The following is a 15,447-nucleotide window of genomic DNA, read 5'->3' as shown; positions in this document are numbered from 1 at the left end:
CTTAAACTTGAATCCCTTTGCAATGAGGAAATAGGGATGCAAAACACAGAAGGAAGGGGATTGTGTCCTCCAGTCGTGCAAATTCCAAAGTCTATTGCTCCTGTCATCAGCAAAGCATCAGCCACAAACCCCCTCCAGCTCCCAGGCAGATCAGCTTTGCCTGCTCCTGTGGGCAGGGAAGAGTCTGGTCTCCTAATGGGCCCAGCACTGAGGAGAGTGGGATGGCAGCCGTGGCTGAGGACCCAAAAGCACAATGCAAACAGCTCCCATCCCATCGGACCCGGCCAGGGCTACACTGCTTTCATGTCATTGTTGTCTTGGGAGGGTGGGGAAAAACAGTATTTCAGGGCCCCAGAGCAGGCAGGAGGAAGGAAAGACTTCTGTGCTTCCAGGCATGCGTTATGGGAGAGGCAGCATCTGCAGGAGTTTTCCCCTCCTGGAGTCTGCAGCTTCCTCACAGCACAGTGATATAAACCACAGACCCCACGTCCCCAAGCTGGGTCTCTGTATGAGGACAGATGCACTCAGTGGATGCTCCAAGACCATTTTTTTCTTCTCTGATGTGCCACACACGGAACTGCTGCCTGGATAAATAACAGGCTACACGCGACACCTGCAAAGCCATGACAAGCTAATGCCAACCTCACCTTCCCACTATTAAACACACAGAGGTGTGCAACTCTTTCTGATTGGTCAAACACCAAGTTTGACCTCTTCCCAGGAAGAGATGGCTACCCTTGTCCCACAGCCTGTGCTAGGGACAGTGCTTGGCTGAGTATCCCTTCCCAGCACATTCCTACAGCCCATCCAGAGAACATCAGCAACTCACAGTCCTGGACTCTTAGACTAGAACTGCTTCTTCCTGGGAGTGACTCCACTATTGGGAGCTCTCCAGTATCAGCCAGTTCAGCCAGGGACACACAGCTTCCCAAAATGAGATCAGCAGATGTCCCCAAAACTGCCACCTGTGACAATGTTCTGGGTAAAGTTCAGCTTCAGTGAAGCAAGGGCAGAGAGTCAGGCACATTACATTATCTATCAGACAACCTCAGCATGCAGTATTTAGCAGCAATATTTAAATATCACTTTCTTTTCCCAGCTTTCTCTTAGGATTCAGGCATTTTTCATCCTGCTGTGAGTTTTACTAAGGAAGAACTGACAAGTGGTCCAAACCTTTTCTCTCTGTGTCAGACAGGGTCAAGATAAAGGCAGTTTATTCATCCTCCCAGACCAGACAGCCACCAATTCCCACCTAAGATAGCTGTCCTTCACCATTCCTTTCTGACCTCCTGGGTACCATTCAATTAATGGAAGAAGCAGGAAGCACGAATATTAATCCTGCTGACAGCTATCCCTTCTATTCTGATTCCTTCACCTATGTTCTCCTTCACCCAAGGATTCCAGGGGAAGTTCCACAGTGGCACTCTCCAAAACCCTTCCTTGGAAACCTCTTCCCACCAGCAAGAGCTGCCTCCATGGAGCCTAGCTCCCTCCAACAGCAAAGGAGCTGACAGTAAGCTGAAGAGAGCCAGGAAAGTCCTCTCCTGTGAGGCTTTTTTGAGGGAAGAATGAGTACAAGGTCACATTTGAAAAAAAGAACAAGCTGTCCTTTCGCTGAAAGAGCCTCATGTATTTAAAGAGTGAAACCAACACACACCACAGTATTTTAGTCACTTCCTGTCCTGTCTGCTGCCATCCCCTCCCTCAGCTCCATCGCCCAGTCACCAGGAACCTCTTCCTGCTATGCCACAGCTCCTTCCCCCTCAGGAGACCAGAGCACACCTTGTCTTTCCTCCCCCTCTGCTGGTTGTCTTTCCAGAGCAGCTTGTCCCTGTGAAGCTTCCACAACCCTCTTCTACTCCTTTGACATGAAGAACAGAGGAAAGTTTCACCTCCATTTCCAATCCCAAACTCCCCTAGTTGCAGGTTTTAACTTCTCCCTGGCTCCCAGTGTATCCATAGAGCAGTGTTACTTACCAGTGCATTTCTTCCTCACCCCATCCCTTTCCAGGTTTACTCTGCTGAAATGCACCCAGATTGATAATAAGTCAACCAGCTCAACTCACCTCAGTTAAGGAATTTAACTTCTCACATATTTTTACACCAAACAACTGTGGCTTTCGTCTAAATAAATCCAGACCTGCAACATTCAAATCTCTTGATGGATGTTCTGACCTCAAGCAAATACCTGAGGGAAGTCCAGAATTCTACCTCTGAGACCTTGTGCTGAGAGTCCCAGCAATTTTAGCAGTGGCAAAATGGGAAGAACAACTTCCATTTCTCCAGGAAGGCACAAGGCAGCCTGAGAGGAGGATGGACAAGCAGGGGAGCAGCCAGGCTGTGATCAGACAGACTCAGGGCACAGCAGGTGCCAATGCCAGAACGGGCTATGCGGGGAAGATCCTCCCTTGCCAGTGTTTCCAGACAGAGTGTGAAGAACCAAGGCACCAAGATTATCACACCCAATCAGCAGCCTGCCAGGCCACTGCTTATCTTAAGCACAAGAGCTTTTCCTTTCTACATCCCTCTCCTCTCCAAGCCTGCACCTCCCACTTCAGCTCCTAGGCTGGGCTCTAAGCTCTGGAGCACAAGCATAGCACAGAGGCAGCAGGTTCCTTCCCTCCATGCTTCTCCCACCCCCAATCCTGGACTCCCTGCTCCCCCAGATATGGAAGGCACCACTTAGGATCTGAAGAACAGGCACAATCTCCTCAAGTGACTCGGGACAAGAGGAACCATTGAGATTAACTCAGGTTTAATGCCCCTCACCACCTCCTATTTTTCTCAAAACCCAGAATGCAGAATGGGAGTATCCCAGGTGGCACATCCCTGGACAAAGACATACTCAGAGCACCAGGCTGAGGAGCAAACAGGATCTACACAAAACTGGAGTCCTTCCAGGCTTCCCAGCTCCAGGAGGGATTCCCATCACAAGCAAGGCTGGCAGCATTTCAGAATGTCCGGGGAGAACGCTTTCGTTTGCACTTTTGGGTTACAAAATTGAATGTACATGAGGAGTAATTGGGGAACTGGGGCAGGGCAGGTGGAGAGGGAGCATGGAAGGGCTGAACATGCTGCACAGCTGCTCCCAAAACACACACTGACCAGCCACAGCAGTGAAACCACGAGGCAGAGGAACACACTAGATCAGGTCACAGATGGGCAGCTCCGGCAGCAGTCCCAAAAAGGAAGCACTGCTCCTACGAAAGGATACAGCTCCTTACTCCAGTCACCTGCAGCCTCTGGCACACACAGCCACTGTCCCAACAGGCTTTGATGGCACTGCTAACCCCCAGACTGCCCATTTCCACTATCAGGACAAATCCTGCCTGGATTCCATGAAAGCCTGGAGAATCTCTTGAAGGACCATCCACACCATTTCAAGGCTGAACACTGACCCTCAGTGCTAAAAGCCATCATCCCTTGACATTCAACCTTCTCATTTCTGGAGAAGACTGAGAAAACCCCTTGAATTATATCCCACCCCTTCCCAATCAGAAAAAAAAATCCAAGGAAAAAGCCGCGCATGGAGCCCTCCTTGTCAGGTGTTCCCAGCATGTGCTCTATGCAGTCAGGTAGATGAGCAGTACCTGCCTCTGCTCCTCCTTTTGCTTTGTGCAAGAAGGCAACAGAATCTCCCCCAAATGGAACAAAATAGACCAAACTGCTCCAAAAAAAAAAAAAAAAAAAAAAGGCAGGCTTGGAAATAATAGACATTTAATCCATATTCCCGCTACTAAGTTCATACAGACCAGGAAGCAGAGACCCATGATAAGGGACAGACAGAGCTATATGCACTCAGAGGTGCAGCTGATCCAGCAGCAGCAGGTCAGCCTTGAGCGACTTCATTCCTTGCTGTGGAGCTCTTGGTCCTCAGCACACTGAAAGACCACAGGACTAACTTGTATTTTTATTTTTTTTTAATCAGGGAAGTGCTCACCCTCCAAATTTCTCAGTGTCCCAACCCAGCTCTGCCAAAACCTGTTGCCAGTTCTGTCCCATCACCCAGCCTGAGCGAAGCTGGACCACAGGAGTATCGGGATAACAAAAACACAGGAAGCTTTGAGGTTTGCACTGCAATTCCTGCTCAGCTGGCACTGTTTTTTAAAGGGAACAGCAGCAAGTTGGCTGCATTGCAGGTTATAGGGCTGAGGATGCTCAGGAAGAGGGAAAACAGCCCAGAATTGGGAAGAACATGGACAGTGTGGGAATCCAGCTACTAGGAAGGATATTTCCTCTGGACTCTGTGCTGTTACACCATCCTTGCACACACTCCCTCCCCCTCTCCTCCATAAGGAGCCCAGCACTCGTCCCTTCCTCACTCCAAATGGGGCAAAGGGGCTCAGTGACACATGGAAATATTTATGCACAGAAAATTAAAGACACTGAGGCAGCCTGACCTTAAAGGAGCATGCACTGCCAGCCCTCTCCTTTCCACTTCCAGCTGCTTCAGCTCGATCCCAAGATTACAGCTCCCAGGAGCTAGGGGTACGTGGAAGAACTAGGAGGACTTTTCTCAAGTGGTATTTTCTCCCAAACCCTGTCAGCACTGGCTAAAACACAACAGGATTGTGCACTCAGCTCCCAGCCCTGAGGACTAGCATGAACAAAGCTCACAGAACCTCTTCCTTGACCTAAAAGGGTGTGTGGGGGAAGCTTTACTGAAACTCTTTTGTGTACAGTGCAATGGCTAAAATATGGAAAATCCTCTACCCTGCAACCCTGAACACATCTCAGCCCAAAAACTTCTTTGGTTCAAGTTCCTGGAACTTCCAGACAGATTCAGAATCCCTGGAAAGCCAGCTCATTGCTGCTTACTCCCAGTGCTGTTGCTACAGCAACAGAGATGCACAAGGAATGGGACAGAACCCCTGTCCAACAGCTCCATCTTCTCTCCCCCCATCATGGATTCCCGGAATACACTTTGCCACCAGGTTCACTTGAACCACCTGAAGCAGCAGAAAGCAACACCCACAGCTAGCTATGAATGCTCCCCACCTGGTTCCCAAGAACTGGGAAAAGAGGTAAACAGAGAGTATCAGCAGCACAGGGAATGCAGGCACTGTGGGAAGGGAAGAACAGCAACACCAAAGTTCCTCACAGCCCCCTAAAGGCTCAGCCATCATTTCCTCTTCTGGAACCAGCAACTCTCTTCTCTCAGCAGCACCACAGATCTCATCCTGAAGGGAATTGCTTCCTTTGTACATTTTCAGAGGACAAGATCAGGGCAGCACCTTGTTTTTTCACCTTCTGAGCATGTCACTTTCCCACCTGTGCTCTGTCTCCCCCAAACCCAGCCACTGATCTGTAAATCTGGATGGCTCCTGACATAACTAAAAAGGCACTTGGGGGCACAGGGACTGCTCTCCTCACTTGTCAGTGTCACCTCCAGCTGGGATAACCCTGGGAAAACTTATTCCTGGTTATTATAGGAACATAAATGAAGCCCTGAAGAGACTGTTTGGTAACTCAGAGGTAACTTGAAGTGCTCCTGTGATGTTTGGTTCCTTGCTTAGTCAGCACTGCAGCTTCCAGGACACACTCAGGCTTAGGACAGTAAGAATCCCACAGATATTTACCTCCTGCATCCCTCTCTGCTGACAGGGAACAGCATCCGCTTGGTTTCAGGGACATATTCTCCCAGGGACCAGCACAGTCATGCATCTGGCAGGATCTAAACGCTCATGGGGATTTCTAAAGCTTTCCAAGAATAGCCTTCAGTTGCTGCTAGCTTCCACCAAAGCCCTGCCCAGACCAAATCTGAACAGCCCCTGAATTATTTAGAGCTCATTTATTACACCTGGGTCATTTGGAATGACTCATTTGTAGTGCCTCCAGTTTGAGGCATGTGGGAGAGATTAATTACCCCCCTTGCCCAGGCCCTGTCTAGACTGGGCAGCTGAGGTGTGTCCAGCAGACCAGGGACATTTGGCCAGGCTGGGTTTCACACAGAGCACAGAGGAACTCCAGGAAGGAACTTGGCTTGACAGGAATTGCCAGTGTCACATTTCAAACGTGGGGAAGAGGGAGCAGGTGATGTAAAAACAACCAAATTCTCACCCAGTGCCTGGGGCTCATCCCATGTCCAATGTCTGCAGGGAGCAACACAGGCAGAGTCAACCCAGCACATTCGTATGAGTCCCAAATCAGTGGGAACAGCCCTGAGAAAGCCAGTATCCAGTAGGACTGGCCTCTGACACCCTCCAGTACCTGGGGGGGGGACAAACACCAGCAATCTCCAGGGATCATTACCTGGCAGTGAGCAGCTTTACAGGACAAACAAGAAGTTGGGCTGAACTTGATGGGATTGCTCCTTGCAGCCCACTGTTGGGATACTGTGAAACACTGAAGATGGAGCAACACAGAAAAGGCAGGAAGCTGCATCCTCCTCTTTCCTATCTTGCCTGACACAGGCAGTCCACAGCCTGCTCCCCCTGACCTCCCTCTATCAGCTTTGAAGCCATTTCTCCCTCAATCTATTCCTATCCTGTGAGAAAAACTGTCACAAGTGTCCTGCCAACATGTGTGGGCCTTCCTGGCCCCACAACTTGTGTCCTGCACTGACATCACCCCATCCATCCTGCAGAAAGGACACAAACAAGTTGGAAACCACAAGATTCCAGCTGTTGGGACTCTGGGCACTGGCCAGAGCCAGCAGTGCCATCCCTCAGGCATGGGCTGAGCTGGGATTATTCCACAGCACACAGGGCTGCAAAAAAAGCCTCATCCAGCACACTCCCTGGGCTTCATCCCCCAGCTGATGGCTCCACATGCTGCAAAGCCCATCTGAATTCTCCCAGGGGATAGTGTGGACACCAACAAGTAAGGGCAGGTTTGGTAACTGCTGTCTACAGGATCCTCCTCTCAAATTTCACACAAGGATCTGACCAGAGGGCAGGGCAGTGCTAAGGCAGGACACAGACTGCTTCAGGCCATGGGATAGAGCACTTCACTCCCTGGCTCCCCTCTCATCTCCCAAATTCTCCAGCACCCACAGCACTTAGGTCTCCTGCTCCACTAACCCATTTCCCTTCATGGGTGTCACAACCCCTCCCACAGCCAAAACAAGGGTGACACTGCACCCAGCCAGGGATGGTCACTCGGGGCCAAACCCCCCCCAGCAGGAGCTGTGGCTCCCACAGAGCCCCCAGGGAGGGCGAGGCTCCTCCTCGGGCTCTCTCCAGCAGCAGAGCCAGTTTAAGAGGTTCCTACCCCACCCTCTCTCTCCATCTCAGACTTCCAGCCCCATCAGGTTTGGTCACTGTCCCAGCACAGACAACAGCTGGGATTAGATGCCTCCCCCCGGACAACTTCCATCCAGGACACGATCCACAATGCCCTGAAGCAGCGTTCACCTCAGGGCCATCAGCTCCCGGGGCACTAACTGAGGGAGGGAGAAAACTTCTTCAACCAGCTCTGCCACCCCAGCAACCCTGACTGGGAACCACACCCTGAGATACAGACTGTTGGGAAGCCTGTGATGAGCAGGATTTGTCCTTTGGATAATGGCACTCCCCTGCTGTCCTCCCAAGTAATTCCGAAGCGATCCAGTGCTGCTGCCCTTCATTTCTCACCCTGAACATTGTCACTGCAAGCACACGGCAGCACCGTGGTAATGTGCTAATCCCAGTTTGCAACTCACATGGCCTTGCTAGTCTCAGTTCACAGCACAGGCCTGCCAAAATGAGCCCTGGAGCAGGCAGAAGGTGAGATTTCCTCACACTTCCAGCACCCAGGAATACGGCAGGATGGCTCTGCAGAAGGGCAGGCAGCCTCTGTGAGCAGCAGGCCAATGGATCTTTTTCTCCAGAGCCTTTAAGGAGTGCAGGCTCCTTGTGGGGAGTCCAACAGCCTGGTGTGATATGGGCTGGGTGCAACCACCCAGTGACAGCCAGCAAAGATTTCCAAGTCTCAGAGAGGGACCGTGGCATTGTTACTGCCAGGGCTGGACTGTCACTCAGGCTCAGGACACAATAGAGCATTTCAGCTCCTCAGTTAAGGGCCTGCAAAACACGCAACTCCAGTTTGAAATGCTGGCACCTCAGCCCAAGCCCCAAGAACTGCCTCATTAGGGCAGGACAACACTCACACAAAATTAGCAGGAAACTACTCCACAGTGCCTGCAAGCCCCATCTCCACTGCTCCCAGTCTCTGGGTGAGGAACATGTATATCCCATAACTTGCTTCTTTGTGTCCTATCCACACTCAGCATCACCCAGTGCCTGTGTGAGACTCCCCAGAGCTCACCAGGACACAGCTCCTCCCACAGATGGTCTTGGATTGGGTGCAAGACATCCTCCCAGTGATATCCCTGAGTCCAGAGCAACTAACCCAGGCTTGTGTTATCCTGGGAGCCACGGATACACAGCCTGAACTACAAAGCAAGTACAGTTAGGGCAGTGCAACCCACCTAATCAAGGTGTCACACAATGTGTGACCTGGCAGAGAATTCCTGCAGGACCATGACCACACCTAAAGCAGAGGTGAATTTCTCCTCCAAACCCAGATCTTTCACCAACACTGCTAAGTTCATTCAGAAAACAGACACACATCAGATTTTTGTTGAAGTGGAAGAAGGTGACATTAATGCAAACTAAATAAAATAACACAGAACACTCAAGATTTCCTCTGCGTCCTGATGGAAACCAGTCAGGAAAAAGATGCTGTCAGTGTGATTACCTGACACACCAGAGAACAAACTTCCTCTGCCATGTCAGATGGTACCATCAAACCACACAATTAATTCAGCTCCTTCACCACCATAAACTGTTCTGGTCTAGGTTGTTTGGCTGGTAGGACTACTATCACACCTGGATTGTTTTTTTTTTTTTTTAATACATTTATTTTTTGCTAGTTGAGCCCCAGTCACACACCAGAAACACAGCTGACAGCAGCAGATACACACTGTACCACCAACTCCCTGCTTCCCTATTTGGAACTTTTCATTTAGGCCTACTAACCCAGCTCCCAAGTCCAAGGCAAATGTGGGATATTCAAGTAAATCAAATCATGCTCTACAGTGGAAAAATAATCATCTTCTAGGGGTCCTTCAGCAAGAGAGCATCACCAACAGCAGCAGCACATAACGAGCTGGAAGTTTCCAGGAAAAGCATGGCAGGTAGGAGTTAAGCCTGACCCACCACACAGGGGTCATGCCTCCTCCTCTGGGCCTCAGGCCAGCACAGACAAGACACGCACACGAGGCCACACAAGTCCAGGTGAGCCTCACCCTGCTGCCCATGTGCCTTCCCAAACCCCTTAAGCACGGAGCTCATCAGCCTGCAGGCATTTATCCAGCTTAGCACATTCTGCTGGAGCCCAGCCCACCTGCACCAGGACACCAACTCCTTCTGATTTTTATTTGAGACATGATAAGCATTTTTAAAAACTAACAAGTTCCTGGGTGATAGTCCCCTTCACCTGCCATATCTTCATCCAGATATTTTGGGTTAATCCTAGATCACTCCCCAGTCAAACCAGCACCTTGAGCTGCACCCTGCACAGCTGTGGGAATAAATGTGTCAGGATGAGGGAGGAGGTGGGACTGCTGCTGATGCCAAATTAGAACATCCACTGAAGCACTTGGGAACTCCCCAGCACCTAGAACTGCTCATCTTGAGGAGAAAGCTTAATGCCAAGAACCACACAGCCTCGCACCAAATGATTCCAGAGAATTAAAGGATAAGGATTTACCTTTATGGGCAGCACATTGAAGGTGAGGGTACAGGTACTGCTGTGACTCAGAGAGGGACTCCACTACAGAGCTTGGCCCCCCCTGGGGGTTTGCAACTGCCTTAAAACAGTGTGGGAGATACAGCAGCTTCCCTCCTTCCCTGGGATCTCCGGGAATATCACCTCAGATTCTAAGAGCAGCTGCTCCCAAGCAATTAAAGCCCAATTCCCAGATTCATGCAGTCCCACCAAACAGCAGCACAAACACCAGAGCTCCTGACAGGGCCTGACTGGCACCTGAATGCTAGAACAGCTCCTTCAAAAGAAAACACTAGGAAGAGACACAGGAAAACTGGAGCTTGAAGCTAGAGCTGATTCTCTCTGATTTCACAGCCATTCATATCAAGAATGGTAACACAGTTTCAGGTCCTCTGCTTGTCACAGACACACAGAAGAACCTGTTGTGACAGAAACTACACTGACACCAGTTTCATGTCCCCGTCTCAAAGCTCCTTCCCCAGCCTCAGCCTCCAATCCCCTTTTCCAGAGCTCAACAGCCAAATTCCCTTAATTAGGACAAACTTGGTGACATCTCTCAAACTTGGTGACACCAAAGGACCCACAAAGCCACCAAAGCCAAGCCCACACCTCTGCACGGGCAGCATCCATCCACCACCAGCCTGTCTGGGTTGGTTATCCCTGCTGCCAGGATAAGCCCTTCCCTTTTCCAGCTGCAACAAAACCAAGACTGGAATAGGATTGTTTCAAGGCACTACTGACCAGTCTTTGGCTGTAACGGATCCGTTCTTCCTCGGGCTCCATCTCCGACTCCTCGGAAGAGAGTGAGAAGGACACACCAGGACTGCTGTCGTCATCCTCTTCCTCCTTGGAAGCCAGAAGGAAACGGTGAAAAAAGGCACAGGGACACCCACACCCCTCACCTCCCTTTTCTTGGGGCCAACCCCATCCTGCTCTGGAGGCTGACAGAATCCACTGGATGAACCTATCCCAACTTTTAAGGCTCTTATTCTAACTTAGAATAAATGTTAGAATAACTTCACCAGCTCTTCTGTAACACAAGAGGAGCTGCAGGTCTCCCACCTGGACTCCACATTATCACCAGCAGCTCCACTGGCCTACAGTGGGATAAAAACCAGGGAAGGTGCTGTCAAACTCCGGCTTCCCCAAAATTAGACATTAGAGAGCCAACTCCTCCAAACAACACAATCACTGTCCTCGGGATTATCCTGTACCATGGCACCCGGGAGAAACTACACTGGCACAGGACATCTCCCATGATCATGGAAGGCATATGGGATCTCTCCTACATGCACCACCCAAGCAAGGAAGCAGTTAGGGATCTAACTCCTGGCTGGAGGAGACCTAAATGCTGAGCTTTCCAAACGTGCCACCTTGTGACACCACACACCAACCTGGGAAAACCTCCCAGGGCGTCAGATGGCACCTACACTTTTTTTTTTTTTTTTAAAGGGACAGAAACCAACCAAAGTCTGGGTATGGCACGGCTCTTAATCGCCAGGACTATACCTAAGTCAAACCTTCGGGGAGGAGAATCTGGGAAAGGGATCGAGGAATTGGATCCTCCACCCCCTGTTTTGTTACAGAACCGCTAGGACCACGCAGGGAGAACTCAGTCCATCCTGCTCCTCCCCAACCCCCGGCATCGACAGCAGAGCATTCCCAGTCCCACCAGCACCCTCCCTACACCTGCCTCCCTTGGAACCACGGCACCAGGACACCCGGCCCGGCCGAGGGAGACAGTTTCCCCACACTTGCTGAACTCTGTTTATAAACAACCGGACAACCGGAGCGCAGCGCGCCCGCCCCGCCGCGGGGGAAGGGGCCACCCCCGGCCCGCCGGGCCACCCCAGCCCGCCCCCGCCGGGCCAGGACGGGAGGCGGGAGTGAGGGAGGGTCCCCGGGGAGCTGTCAGCCGGCACCCGCCGCCCCCTCCCCAACTTCCCGACGCGGCCTCCCGGGGCCCGGCAATGGGAAACCCGCCCGCGCCCGCTCCCGCCCGGCCGCGCTCCGAGGCCCCGCACAAACTCGGGGGTCGCCGGTGACCCCCGCGGTGCTCACCAGGTCTCTCCTGCGCCTTTGTCCTCTTCTACCGCCGGCACGGGGTGGGGGGAACAGAACAGACAGAGGAGGAGGAACCCCCCGGTCAGCAGCGATCGCGCCCCGGACCCACCGCGCCCCCGGCCCCGCCGCTCCCGGTGCGGGCAGCGGGCGCTGACAGCCCCGCCGGCCGCCCCCCGCCGCCGCGGCCCGCGTCCCCCCGCCACCGCCTCCGCCACCGCCGCCGCACTCCCCCCGCCGCCGAGTGCCGCGGCTCCGCCGGCGCCGCCCGCCCCGTCCAGCCCGCGCGGTGCCCCCCCTCGGCGCCGCCGCCCCCCGGCCGGGACGCGATTCCCCCTCCTCACACAGGAGCCGCCGCCGCCATTTTGAACCCGTCAGAGCCTCACATACACACCGACGCCGCGCGCACGCGCCGCACGCACGGTGCTTCCCCCCCCCTCCCCCCCCCCCCAGCGCCCGCGCGCCGCGCGTGCGCCGCGCACTCCCCAGCCCGGCTCCGCCCCGCGCGCGCGCGTCTCGGGGGGCCACGCCCACGCCCGGCCAAAGCCGCGCCCCCCCCCGTGGCCACGCCCCCGGCTGCGGGGGGGTGGGGTGGGGGGCTGCAGAGTGGGAGTCCCGGTGGGATTTTGGGGGGGGTCGTGACCCTCCGTGAGGCCCCCCGGGGTCCTCGCGGCTGAGCGAATGGCTGTGCACGCGTGTGTGGGGGTCAGAATGCAGAGACACGGGCAGGCGCCTACATACACCCACGTAACTGCGTACAGCTCCTTAGTTCTATACTACAGTTATTAACAACGTTTTTATAAACTATATGTAGCTATGCAGGTAGTTATAACCTAGCTATATGCAGTGATATGTATAATAAATATAGCGATACGGATGGTTATAAGTTAACTATATAGTTACATATACATTATACATTTATGTATATGTATATGTATATGTATATGTATATGTATATGTATATGTATATGTATATGTATATGTATATGTATATGTATATGTATATGTATATGTAACTATACATGTTGTTATAAACGGTACCCCTACAGAACTGTACCTGCAGCACAAACCTCTCACGCTCACACACACCTCAACCCAAAATCAGCAGGTGACCCCATCCCAGTAGCCTCTCATCCACCCCCTGCCCATGGTGTGACCCTGTGTCCCCAACATCCACCTCATATCCCCAGCACCCACCCCATGTCCCTGACACCCACCCCATGTCCCCAGAGCCCATCCGAAGTCCCCGACACCCCCAGGCCGTGCAGGGGCTGCTCCTGCCCCAGGGACGGTGTCACGCTGACGAGATTTGTGTCACTTTAGTGGTAGAAGATGACCCCGCAGTCACCCCGTGTCACCCTCCGGCACTGGCCTGCCAGCGGGAAGGGGAGCCCCCAAATCAGTTCTCTGCTCCTAGAGCCTGGCTGGCAGGAGATGCTGGCAATCTGTGGTGGGACAGGATGCTGGGATTCCGAGCGGAAAAGACACAGGACTCAGGGATCCAGGCGCGACAGTTTCTTCATGCCAGGGATGCTTTCCTGCTGTCACCCCGCGGTGACCAGCGGTGCCAGCCCAGGGTCGGGAGGGTGACAGCGGCATTCCGGTGGCGGAGGCAGAGGAGCGGCAGCAGCAGCGGTGCGGTCGGAGCGTGGGGAAGAGCAGGAGATCCCCGGGGGGCTGTGCCGAGCCGGGGGGCTCAGAGGAGCACGCAGACCTTCCTGGGTCTCTCCTTGCGCTGCCTCCGGCGGGCGGCACTGATGGCGGCACTGCAGGCTGTCTCAAAGATGTTCCTGACGTTATCCTGGTACCTGGCCGAGCATTCCATGTAGGACACGGCGCGAATGTGCCGGGCCATGGCCTCCCCCTGCGGGGACACAGACTCAGACTCCCCCGGGACACCGCTGTCGCACTATCCCGTGCTGGGGGTCACCCCTGTCCCGTCCCGTCCCAGCGGGAGGTGACACCCACCTGCTGGCGGGACACGGGCTGTATCCGTCCGTCCTTCAGCTTCTGCAGCACCTCCTGGTCCTGCCGCAGGTCCGTCTTGCAGCCCACCAGCAGCACCGGGACCCCCTTGCAGAAGTGGTTCACCTCCGGGTGCCACTGTGAGGAGACATGTCACCCAGGGATGGGCGGGCACCTGCCACCTAGGGATAGGGACAGCGGACAGGCAGCACCCCCGGAGTCGCGTTACCTTTGTCTGGATGTTGTCGAAGCTGTTGGAGTCGGTGACATCAAAGCAAATGAGGACAACTTTGGCATCTGAATAGGACAGAGGGCGAAGCCTGTCATAGTCTTCCTGTCCTGCCGGGTGGAAAAGGAAACCATTACACACCAGCCTGGGACCATGAAAGCGACATCTGTGGGGATGGCTGTGGGTTAACCCCTGCTCTCCCATGGTCATGGTATGGGGACACCCTGCCAAGGCATGACCACGCGTGTGGGATACCCCAAAACGCCCGGGTGGGAGAGTAGGGGGCACAACCGCCCGCCCAGTCCCTGTCCCCACCTGCTGTGTCCCACAGGTGGATCGTCACGGGCTTGCCAGCAACCTGGAGGGACGTTGTGTGCTTCTCGAACACGGTGGGGACATAGATCTGGCAGGGGACAGGGAGAGCGTGATACAGGTGACACAGGCAGGTGTGGGGGGCAGCGATGGAGGGCACCCCAGTGGGGACAGAACGGGGCACAGGGAGGGAAGCAGGGAGTAGGAAATGGTGCTTCCTCCCTGGGGCAGTGGAATGGGGACCACCCTTGTCCCCCATCCCAGGACAGTACAGAGCATCATGGATGTCTCAGGGGGATTCAGGACAAGGGTGTCTGTGGCTGCCCCCCTTCCCTGAACTGGTTGAGTGCCCTCACTGAGGGACAAACCCTGCTCCCCACCCTGTGACCCGCCAAGAGAGGCAGAGGTGTCACAGACCCCCACTTTCTCCAGGCTGAGCCCTCCTGTCCCCATGTCCTGCCACCGTGTCCGTCACACGGCCACCCTCTGCCCGTCACCACTCCCGCACAGGGACAGTCACCCACCCACCAGGGGACAGGGGTCCCGGTACCTCGGAGAAATCCCCTTTGGCGAAGGCCACCAGCAGCGACGTCTTCCCGCAGCCGCCATCCCCCACGATGACAACCTTGACCTCAGTTTCTGGGGTTCCTGGGCTCTGCCCCCCCCGCTCCTGCTGCATGGGGGTGTCCGGTGAGGCCACGGAGCCCGTGTGGCCTCGACGGAGACAGGGATGGGGACAGCGGGGAGGGAAGCACCCGCCCGGTCCAGGGTGCGGCTGTCACCTGCCCGCCGGGCCCGCCCGCCGCCAGGCTGGGGCCGCGGCGGTGACAGCGGCCGCGACACACATACAGGTGTCCTGGCACACAGGGTGACCTTCTCCCGGCAGGTCCTCGCCGCACACAAGCGTCACACTGCCACCTGCATGTCCTGTGTGACGCTCCCTCGCAGTCCTGCCCGCTGCCTCTGGCGCGCTCTCGTCCCCATCCCGCTCCTGATGTCACTCCCCACCGTGATCCCACTCGTGCACTCTCCGTGCAGACCCCTCTGCACGGCTCAGCCCTCACACCCCCGGGATGGGACCCCTGTGCCCTCCCCGATGCCCCATTCCCGCCTCCGAGACTGGACCGGGATTTATTGCCGTGAGCATCCGCGGGAGGCAAAGTCCAGGG

General features: G+C 54.5%; 2 protein-coding genes across 2 annotated transcripts in view; both read right to left on the bottom strand.

Moving 5' to 3' along the window:
• KDM2A (lysine demethylase 2A) overlaps window positions 1-12,146 on the bottom strand; it is a 33,370-nt gene extending 21,224 nt beyond the window's left edge. Inside the window, exons 1-3 of the mRNA XM_062494279.1 lie at window positions 12,117-12,146; window positions 11,773-11,800; window positions 10,453-10,557 (exon numbers count right to left, since the gene is read on the bottom strand). Coding sequence (XP_062350263.1) covers window positions 10,453-10,557; window positions 11,773-11,800; window positions 12,117-12,136 — 153 coding nt within the window. The 5' untranslated portion in view covers window positions 12,137-12,146. The remainder of the gene's footprint in view (window positions 1-10,452; window positions 10,558-11,772; window positions 11,801-12,116) is intronic.
• Window positions 12,147-13,214: 1,068 nt separating this feature from the next.
• Window positions 13,215-15,035, bottom strand: RHOD (ras homolog family member D). Its single transcript, XM_062494322.1, has 5 exons — window positions 14,829-15,035; window positions 14,282-14,369; window positions 13,967-14,076; window positions 13,741-13,875; window positions 13,215-13,636 (listed from the first exon to the last, which is right to left on the bottom strand). The coding sequence occupies exons 1-5, from the start codon at window positions 14,955-14,957 to the stop codon at window positions 13,469-13,471; spliced, it is 630 nt and encodes a 209-aa protein (XP_062350306.1). The 5' UTR covers window positions 14,958-15,035; the 3' UTR covers window positions 13,215-13,468.
• Window positions 15,036-15,447: the final 412 nt, after the last annotated feature.

Source organism: Cinclus cinclus, chromosome 6 (genome assembly GCF_963662255.1).
Source record: "Cinclus cinclus chromosome 6, bCinCin1.1, whole genome shotgun sequence".
Taxonomy (NCBI): Eukaryota; Metazoa; Chordata; class Aves; order Passeriformes; family Cinclidae; genus Cinclus; species Cinclus cinclus.
The sequence above is the reverse complement of the archived record's forward strand: the minus strand, read 5'-3'. Positions and strand labels throughout refer to the sequence as shown.

Coding starts and splice junctions, on each gene's coding strand:
- RHOD (XM_062494322.1), bottom strand. CDS start 14,957: ATGCAGCAGGAGCGGGGGGGGCAGAGCCCAGGAACCCCAGAAACTGAG. Junction 14,077..14,281: donor CCACCTGTGGGACACAGCAG/GTGGGGACAGGG, acceptor TCCACCCGGCAG/GACAGGAAGACTATGACAGG. Junction 13,876..13,966: donor TCGACAACATCCAGACAAAG/GTAACGCGACTC, acceptor GTCTCCTCACAG/TGGCACCCGGAGGTGAACCA.